The 10,000-nt window shown below is 40.5% G+C and overlaps 1 protein-coding gene across 1 annotated transcript in view; it reads left to right on the top strand.

Moving 5' to 3' along the window:
- lrp2b (low density lipoprotein receptor-related protein 2b) overlaps positions 1 to 8,586 on the top strand; it is a gene marked incomplete at its 5' end in the record, with an annotated part of 43,788 nt that extends 35,202 nt beyond the window's left edge. The window contains 13 exons of the mRNA XM_080872605.1: positions 94 to 222; positions 2,770 to 2,901; positions 3,009 to 3,134; positions 3,598 to 3,741; positions 3,984 to 4,149; positions 4,307 to 4,435; positions 4,970 to 5,190; positions 5,286 to 5,468; positions 5,818 to 5,937; positions 7,159 to 7,246; positions 7,407 to 7,471; positions 7,596 to 7,758; positions 8,391 to 8,586. Coding sequence (XP_080728731.1) covers positions 94 to 222; positions 2,770 to 2,901; positions 3,009 to 3,134; positions 3,598 to 3,741; positions 3,984 to 4,149; positions 4,307 to 4,435; positions 4,970 to 5,190; positions 5,286 to 5,468; positions 5,818 to 5,937; positions 7,159 to 7,246; positions 7,407 to 7,471; positions 7,596 to 7,758; positions 8,391 to 8,484 — 1,760 coding nt within the window. The 3' untranslated portion in view covers positions 8,485 to 8,586. The remainder of the gene's footprint in view (positions 1 to 93; positions 223 to 2,769; positions 2,902 to 3,008; positions 3,135 to 3,597; positions 3,742 to 3,983; positions 4,150 to 4,306; positions 4,436 to 4,969; positions 5,191 to 5,285; positions 5,469 to 5,817; positions 5,938 to 7,158; positions 7,247 to 7,406; positions 7,472 to 7,595; positions 7,759 to 8,390) is intronic.
- Positions 8,587 to 10,000: the final 1,414 nt, after the last annotated feature.

Genomic DNA, 10,000 nt, shown 5'->3' with positions numbered 1-10,000 from the left:
GTGGAGGTGACGCTTTCAGAGGTGGGCTGTATACCCACTCAACCATTTCTGAATACTTGTGCTGATGATTCATCTCGACTGTGTCCTTCACAGGCCGCGAGCCCACACTGGCCCCCTGCACACTGGAGGAGTTTAAATGCACCAACGGACACTGCGTGCCCCTGCAATATGTGTGTGACCACAATGACAACTGTGGAGACCGCACAGACGAAATGGGCTGCAGTAAGTGCCACAACAAAAGACTTCTTCAGCTTCCTGGCAGGAGGACAGCATCGTCTTTTCACTTTAACTCAATGGCTGGAATTAAATGTTCCTGGGAAAAAACAGCATGAATCCTTTAGGACGAGTGATGATGGTGTTTTCACGGAGCTTTAATAAAAGATTTACGGTGTTTTGGTTCAGGCAGAAAAACGAATCCAAGCATTATATTGACCAAAACAAAAACAAATGTATTGTGCAATCAGTAGGAAATATGGCATGGATCTATGTAAAATATTACATAATTGAGATTATGTGCTCTTCTACAGAAAGAGGAGATATATTCTCATAATCAGAGAGAATTATAGGATAACAGTATTATAACTGTTGTCAAATTAATGAGATTTTTGCACAGCACAAATATAGATAATTACCGTATTTCCCGGACTACAAAGCGCACCTAAATATTAGCCGCACAAGCTAAAATCAGGGGAAAATCCTGTTTTGTACATACATTAGCCGCACCTGACCAAAAGCCGCAGGTGTTTCAATGTTGACTTATCATATGTAAGAGAATATGCACAAAGGGAATTGTCAGGAAAGAGATGGCTGTTTGGAGACATCACTTTTATTAATATTTTGAAAAACAAGTTATGGGTACATATTTGCACATGTAGTACATAACAATAACCTACAGCACACCAGAACAATAGATTCGGCCTACCTTTTAGGCTCAGGTGCAGTGACACAGCTTTAACAAGAAGAAAAGTCAGTCATTCACCACCATCTTTCTCTTCTTCCTACGCACTAAAACCACCAAAGTCCTCTTCTCCAGTGTCGGATACAAACAGGCTCATGATGGCTTCGTCATCCACTCTTCTTCTCTCCTTCGTTGTCACTTTCAAAACCAAAGAAATCCTCATTGTCAGTGTCAGAGTCGAACACCCTCAGAAGGGCCGTGGCGGTGTCCTCCTCTCCATCATGCAGCAGTCCAGCCCTTCAAAATCCGTTGGTGATCGTGGATGTTTTCACACTTTTCCACGCTGTCAGAATCCACCGGTGGAGTTGGGCATAACTTGCTTTTTGGGCATAACTTGCAAGTTTATCGCCGCTCATCATCCACGACTCCCGCTGAACGCGTAGCGCTACTTTGAAGTTTGTTTTTCGCGCTACTTCGTACGGCACTACGTTGCCTGGCGGACGGACATGTGACTAACATACCACTCTTGAACCCCGATCCTTCCGCCAGGCAACGTAGTGCCGTACAACAGCGGAACACACAAAACAAATCGTCTTACGATATGACAAAAATCACGGACAATCCACAGAAAAGCCGCACCTGACTAAAAGCCGCAGGGTTCAAAGCTTGTGCAAAAAGTAGCGGCTTATAGCCCGACATTTACGGTACTTCAATATTCTAATGAAATTTGCCACCCAGGACATAATAAAAATCATCTGGTCTTTACTGGGTCCTAAAATAACTTAAACATAACCAGACATGAACATCAACATGACATGGTCTCATTATTTATTTAGCAAAGGTTAAGCTAAAGAAGCAGTAAGAACTAAAGGCCATCATTTAACAGCTTTTAGACCCACTTTTATCAGCAATAGTAATCATTTTCTGTATGAGTTTATTAGTCTTTCACGCCACTGTGGAATTTTGTCCCACTCTTCGTTACAACATTGCTTCCCTTCATTGAGGTTTGTGGGCATTTGTTGATGCACAGCTATCTTAAGGTCCCACCACAGGATGTCAAACTGGCTGGACTTTGGAGTCTTTTCTTTTTCAGCCATTCTGTTGTAGATTTGCTTCATATCATTGTCCTGTTACACAACCCAATTTCAGCCAAGCTTTATCTGTCAGACAGAGGAGTTTGTGGCTCAATGACTGCAACATGCCCAGGTCAGGTTGTGTGGCTGCAAAATGAGCCCAGATCATGACCTCTCCACCACCGTGTTTAACAGCTGATATGCTGTGTTTGTTTGTCCATGGAAAAACATCTTGTATGTCAAAAGGACATTGTTCCTGAAATCTTGTAGTTTATTCAGTTGTAACTTTGCAAACTTGCAATGTCCTTTTTGTAGAGGAGACTGTTTTTCGGGCACTTCCATAGAAGACATACTTGTTCAGTCTGTTTCTAATTGTGCTGTCATGAACTTTAACATTTAACGTGTTAACTGAGGCCTGGAAAGTCTGAGAGGAACCTCTTGGGTTCTTTTGTAGTTTCTCTGAGCACTGCAAAGTCTGACCTTGGGGTGAATTTCCTAGGATGTCACCCTTTTAAAACACTGGCAACTGTTTAGCTCTTTTAGTGCTTTTTTTAGATTGACGGGCAGCAGCAGTTCCTACTCTGAGCTGATGTCTTTCTTCCTAGCAGTGCTCCCAGCCAGTAAACTGTAAAAACATCTGCTTCTATCGAGGTGCTTACACATATGTTCAGTGATGGTGAATACATTTAACCAGATTACTGGGTTATATCTGAATTAATCTGCCTGTGTAAACTAAGCCTATAAGTAGCTCTTGCGTGTGGCTCAAAAGCTGTTTTTTGCACGTTGTCTGTCCTCCAGATTTTGGCCTCGATCGCAACTGTGACGAGAATCTGTGCCAGCATGAGTGCACGAACCTTGATGGCACAGGCTTCATCTGCTCCTGCAGGCCCGGATACACAGTGGACCCAGACAGCACCTACACCTGCCTGGGTACACACACTCATACATACATGTTTATGATAAATATACATGTCTAGTTAAATATCTGTTGGGTAAAACTCACACTCCTTCTGATCCTGGCTGGTGATTTTTTTCAGACATCAATGAGTGCGAGGTGTACAGCACCTGTCCTCAGGTCTGTAAGAACACCAAAGGCAGCTACGACTGTGAGTGTGCCCCCGGCTACAGGAAAGTGGGCAATGGCAAAATGTGCGAGGCTGTGGGTAAGAAACCGCTGGGTTTTCTTTGGAGCTGAGAAGACTTCACAGCTACTGAAATATATTTTTGGCCTCATTACAGTCTTCTTTCTCATCTAAGTGTGAAAAACAGATTCATCAATGATTTAATGGTGGGTCTAGTTAGCAGGCATGCCTTTTCTCTTGCTAGATTTGAAACAGCAAGAATGCTGTTGTAAGTAATAACTGTTGTTTCTATTGCTGTTAAAAACTACCTACATCATTTATACATTTCATATATTTTACAATGTATATTTTATAAAAAGACAAGTAGATGCAGGCCATACTGATTATTTTATTGGTGGAGAGACTCTTAGAAACTCTTAAAGACCTCAGAGACCAGCCTGTGCACCTTAATGAAATGTCTTTAAACAATAAGAATACACTTTTGATTGGTTTTTATATTTTTCAGTGACAAAAACATGTAAACATGTATGTGTGTGTCCAACAGGAGCAGCTCCCATGCTGCTTCTACCGGAGAACATTCGTATCCGGAGGTTCAACTTGCAGACAGAGGGCTACCATGACTTCATCGAAGAACAGGAGCACATCATGGCTCTGGACTACGACTGGGACCACAACAACACAGGATTCAGTAAGATATCCATTGATTAACATCAGTGCTGTGTGATACTATCGATCTGATACCAAGTAAATAAAGTGCCAGTATTGATGATATCAATACTTTTGACCTATAAAGACAACTTGTGTTGGTATTCAGGTCAGTATTAGCATTGGTATCGATAGTTTGACCATAATTAAGACTACCTACTATAAAAACCACATAGTACACCTGGGTGCACACAAATTACACCAACAACAAATGTGTTTTGTCAGGTATGGTGTATTTCACTGTTGCTGGTAAAGACGCTATGCCAGGCGCCATAAAGAGAGCATACATACCATCAGTGGACGATGGCAGTAATAACATCGGTGCTGCTGTTGATCTCGGCGTCAAATACATCACCAGCCCAGACGGCATCGCTGTGGATTGGGTCGCCAGGTGAGTTTACCTGATTACAGTAGTTCAGTGCTCTAATGCCTTAATCCTAATCCAAATTTATTAAAATATATTTTATTTACATTAAAGTTTTAGGGGGTTTGCCCATAAAGCACCAGAATGTTTTTCAGCTCTCTGATAATTTTGTTCCTTTTTTAAGAAACCTTTACTGGGCAGACTCCAAGCTGCAGAGGTTAGAAGTGGCCTTCTTGGATGGACGCTACAGGAAGCACCTTGTCAAGACTGACCTGGGTCACCCATCTGCTGTGGCTGTGAACCCACGACTGGGGTAAGATTGCACCTGTGTTTAGATTTTCTAAACACAGGCACACAGTCTGTTAATTTATATATCAAGCACAAAAACATAAGAGAGGAGCTCCCAGAAACACACATGAGTCAGTGCATATACAACAGAGTCACATAAAATCACAGAGTTCTCACCTCTTACACGCTAAATAACGACAGTATCTTTTATGCCAGAACCCAGTTTGCACTGGCCCATATTAGATGTTATTAGCGATTCAATGATATACCTTCAAGAGCAACATATGAAGACTGTACAAATATGAAACATCACAGGACTTCTGTGTTTGCCAAGATGACTGTGATTTTGTATTTGTGGACATAAGCAGAGATATCAGCTGAACATGCCGAGGTGGAGGGTCAACTTAGCATAGGGGGACTGGTTAGAAACCCTGCATCAGTATCAGTGTTGGCCAAGATTTTCAAAATACTTGTAGTTTCAGAATTTGTAGCTGTCCTGGGAAATCTCAATGAAACGGTCTTAATGAGCCGTTATTTCATGTCCGTCATGTTGCTGCAGAATGCTGTACTGGGCAGATCGTGGGACCACAGCCAAAATTGAGTGTTCCTGGCTTGATGGTCAGGAGAGAAAAGTTCTTGTGTCTGATGGTCTTGGGTGGCCCACTGGCTTGTCAGTCGACTTCACCAACAATGACAGAATCTACTGGTCAGACTCCAAGGAGAGCCGCATAGAGTCTATTCTGCCATCAGGAGAGCAGCGTAAAACGGCCGTGTACATAGGTGATCCTAATTTCCTAATCCATCGTTCATATTCCAAACGGTTGCTGTTACTGGAGCTGAGTAAAACTATTCAAACATTTCTGCATCTCTCCCAGATGTAAGGAACCCCTTCAGTGTGAGTGTATTCGAAGACCATGTTTACTGGAGCACTCAGGAAAAGGGCGAGGTGTTTCGACAGGACAAGTTTGGCCAGGGTGACAAGATCAAGCTGCTGACTGCTGGACCCTGGCTCACCCAGGTCTCTGTGTACCAGCAGCAGAGATACAACACCATAGCCAGTAAGCTGCACACTCTCTCACATGTCCACAAATTGTGCATGCAGGGTTTGTTTGTTTACAGTGTGCAAAGCCTCTTCATTTGTATCCATTTTATTTCTGTGTGATATTACGTTAATAGTCCATTAAACGTCGTGAACATTGAGTGCTTTGACCCAGAAGAGCTCTTTTATGTTTTTTTGTGTGTTCAGCATTAGCAGTAATGTGCAGGAAAGTGGAAGAAGGCAACCATGAATAACAGAGGAACACATTATTATTCTATTAGCCACAACTGTAAAGAGAGGAGATTGCCTGGACAATGATGGTGATGATGATGAAACATGAAATATATGTTATTTATTTGTTTTTGCAGTGAAGAATCCATGCAAGGGAACCTGCAGCCACCTGTGTTTGCTCCGACCGGGAGGGTACAGCTGTGCCTGCCCCGAGGGCACCAGCTTCATCCCAGGCAGTAAAACTGAATGTGATGCAGGTGAGAAGAGGAGTTTTTTTTAAATTTCCTCTGTCCTTTTTAATAAAATAGTAGGCATCATGTCTTAGCTGGGAGTGCCAGCAGCTCAAGAGACAGATCATCTGTCAGTCGGAAGGTTGGCGGTAAGACTCCTGCCTTTTTTTGTCGAAGTATCATAGGGCAAGGCACTGAGTCCTGAGTTAAAAGTTCTTAGGCATAGGAAAAAGAACTTGTGTGATTGGATGACTGAGTTCTTAGACTGCTCAAATTAAGTAGAAAAGGATTAGAAGTATTAATGCATCAATTCATCATCAGTTGTTTGTTTTATTCTGTGATCTTTCCTGCAGCAATATTGACAACCTTTTATCACTTTCACTGTTATCTACACAGCATCAAATTAACACAGAGTTCAGTGAAGCTGGTGGGACTAAATAGAATAGATTAAATAGATTTAGTAAACATGTGTACTGTCATAAAATCAAGGGCAGTGTTAACTCAGGCAGGCTGTGAAGTCGAGCTCAACCTCATTCGCAGCAGATCAGCCAATTTCTGCTGGGGTTCACATCAGCTGGTAGCTAATAGTGAGGATAATATTATTTCACCATATTGATGTGACATTTTTACTGTAAATGTATTCAGACTTTTATTTTGTGACATTACTGTAACACGTCCTTCCACAGCATGTCTTTTATCCTGTCTTCCTTCTCACTTCCTGTTAAAAGGGAGTTTTTCCTTCCCACCGTTGCCAAAGTGCTTGCTCATAGGAGGTCGTATCCTTGTTGGGTTTTCTTTGTATGTATTATTGTAGAGTCCACCTTACAATATAAAGAGCCTTGATGTGAGTGTTGTTGTGATTCAGCACTGTATAAATAAATTTGATTTGAATTGAATTTTTATATTAGTGTTACATGAACTGAAATTTTGAGCAGGTGTGAGAGACCAACAGTAAATGGGAGAAAGGATAAAGGCCACTGTTCTGCCTGGTTCTGCTTGTAGTTTCTTCCCACTGTCACCAAGTGTTTGCTTAGAAGGGATTGTGGCTTGGGGCTTCTTTCTAATATTGTAGTCTTTACCTTACAATATAAAGCACCTTGAAGGGCCTGTTTTTTGAATTAGTGTTACATAAATAACTAAATAAAGTGACTAAATTAAGCTACACCGTATCATCAGTACTGATGTCTCAGTAATGATTGTTTTCCTGCCATAGCACAGTAAAAACCTCTCAATGTTATGATTGTTCAGGGTTTGATCCACCACCCACCATGCCGCCTCCCTGCCAGTGTCAAAACGGAGGCACCTGCTACTTTGATGACAACAAGGCTCTCTGCATGTAAGATTGTCTTTCCTTTTTTTTTTCCCTGCCAGCTGTCAAAATAAAACATTGGATTAAATTGCTGTGTTAATGCTGGTGTTAATGTAATGTCAGTGAGATAAAGTTAAACCATTGGCAGTGTTGGAACTGTTATGTTAGTGGTTTGCTTTTTGTACAGATGTCCTTCAGAATGGAAAGGAGATTTCTGCGAGATAAGCGTGTTCCATGTGATTGCATCATCAGGTATGTTCGATTTTAATTAAAGAAAAATAAGATAATAACAAAATAAAAATGTCCTTCTAATTCTAACGAGCTTCTTCATACGTCACTTCTTGCCTGCTTGCCTGCCTCTGTCCCTCCCTGGCAGTTGGAATAGCCATCGGGGTAACGGTGGCGGTTGTGGCTCTGCTGGTTGCTCTGGTCTATGCTGCCAAGAAGAAGTCGAATCTGGCCGAGAGTTTGCGGAACAACTTGCCAAGCATGCCCAAAATGCCCAGTATGCCATCAATGGCTAATTTTCCAAACTTCAGGTAAGATCGGAAAAGTCAGAAATTAATGAAGTGTAACATTCAAACACTAAAACTGGTTTTGTGTTCAGGAATGAAAGTAAAAAAAAACCTCTAATCTGACAAAAATAATAATATGGTTTATAATTTTTTTCTGCTTTTTGGTGGGGAGAAACAATACAATTGAAAATTCACAGATAAAAACAAAACCTATTTTAGTATCATTTTAATCAGAACTTGTGCATACTGTTGGATTAACTGTTACAAAAACATTAAAAAAAATATTTGGTAATTACCGGTACTGTTAATTTTGAGCACCAGTTCCACAAACCTTACACTGCGTGATGGTCTAACAACAAAGAAGAAATTCATAAGTAAACTTAAAATCAAATGGGAAAGTAAATAAACAGTAAAATCACAACAATGATAAATACGCACTTTTTTTTTACAAAATTTTATTACAAATATTAAAATAATAAGAATAAGAATTCATATTTCATTTTGATATATTTTAACATTTTTATTCAATATTCAATAGCACTCTGAATAAAAATGAATATAAAAGCAGATCCATTCATTGTATTTAAAGGTTGTTGACAGAGCATTATCAGAATATGCTAGTATGATATTTACATCCAAATAATAATACTTTGCAGGAATGGTTCAACCCAAAATGGCATGAAAAGAGAAGACAATGAAGGCCTGCAGAATGGAGAGGCGGTCAGTAGCAAAACAAAATATATTCGTTAACTGTTTAAAAATGCTTTGTGAGATTTAATACAGATTATACTTTCTTATCCTGTCTATGGTGATCCATAACGCTAATGTGTGCTGTGTGATGTCAGGTCCCCTGTACGTCCGTATTCACGGTGGAGACATCAGGGAAGAATTTTGAGAACCCAGCGTATGAAGGTGGAGAACCGCTACCCTCCAACAACTTGCCTAAAGCCACCTCCGCTCCTATGGCAACAAATGAGGTGAGTAAACAACAACACTGCTCTCCTGTGGACTTTGATTCCTCTCTATTCCTTTTTATTTCATGTCTGCGTCTAACAATTCCCCTATGAATTATGCTCTTGTGCTCAGACTTTGTGTATAAATTACATTTCAAGGCTTTAATATAAACGTAGTGCAAATCTTGTATGTGCTGTTTATTGTGTTACGTAACTGCATGAAAAAAGTAAAGTACCTTTCCTCAGCATCATATTCTTGTATTAAAACACTGCTCTGTGATCTGGTGGGTTTTATATTTTGATGAGCTCTGTCTCATGACCCTATTTTTTTCCTCCCTCAGGAGTTTGTTGAGAATCCCTTATATGGGAAAGAGGCTCAAGCTGTGATTGAACGCATAGGAAGTGATTCCAAGCCTGAAGTTTCCATCGAGGTTGCCATCACATTCATCACAAATCTTCGCAGATTAGTTTCATTTGAGCGAGTCGTAACACATTGAACCCTTACAAAAATTGCTTTCAAATCTCGCTCTGATAGTCTTATTTGTTTTATTGTGTGGTGATCATTTATTTGTTTATTTAAATCTCTAAACTTCTTCTACTTCTTGCATTTTTTAGGAGGATTTTGGGATCCCAGCATATGGCTCTGGCGTACCAGCTGTTTCGAGCACGCAGGTATCCACAAAGACAGATGTCAGAATAGTATTCAAGCATTAGAAGCTGAAAGCAAATAATGACGGGATCTGAATCTGCAATCATCTGCATACACATGGGCCTGCTTTTAAAAAAAAAATCCTTTGCATATGTTTCAGCCAAATGGAGATGAGAGTTCTGCATCTTTCCAAAACCCTGCATACACGGTGAGCACAGGATGCACAAAGGGTGAATGTGGGCATTTTTGCTCTTATTTGATGGGACAGTTGAGAGAGATTAGACAGGATAGCACACAAACCCAGGACACTGCATCACCTTTAGTACTTAGTGGGAGCTATAATACTGTAATGGAAAACCAGTCGATCCAAGTCAACTTGATCCGAGTAGGTACTAATGGTAAACGGGCTTTAGTGAGCTGTATGTTTATGCTTCAAGTAAAAAGCTGCAGTCTAAATGACAGACATTACGGGTTGTTTTTTTTTTTGTTGCTGTTGTTTCTGTGATTAAAAATTGTGATTAAAAATTTGGGTACTTGAAATGTAATTTCTCCATTTAAAATAATCATTTTGATCTTCCAGGAGGACCCGTAACACATTACCGATTCTGAGACTAGACTGGACCTTGTTTCAGGACTAAAACCCTCACTTTCTTCTGTAAAACAG

The sequence above is a fragment of the Rhamphochromis sp. 'chilingali' genome, assembly GCF_963969265.1.
Source record: "Rhamphochromis sp. 'chilingali' genome assembly, chromosome: 22".
Taxonomy (NCBI): domain Eukaryota; kingdom Metazoa; phylum Chordata; class Actinopteri; order Cichliformes; family Cichlidae; genus Rhamphochromis; species Rhamphochromis sp. 'chilingali'.
The sequence above is the reverse complement of the archived record's forward strand: the minus strand, read 5'-3'. Positions and strand labels throughout refer to the sequence as shown.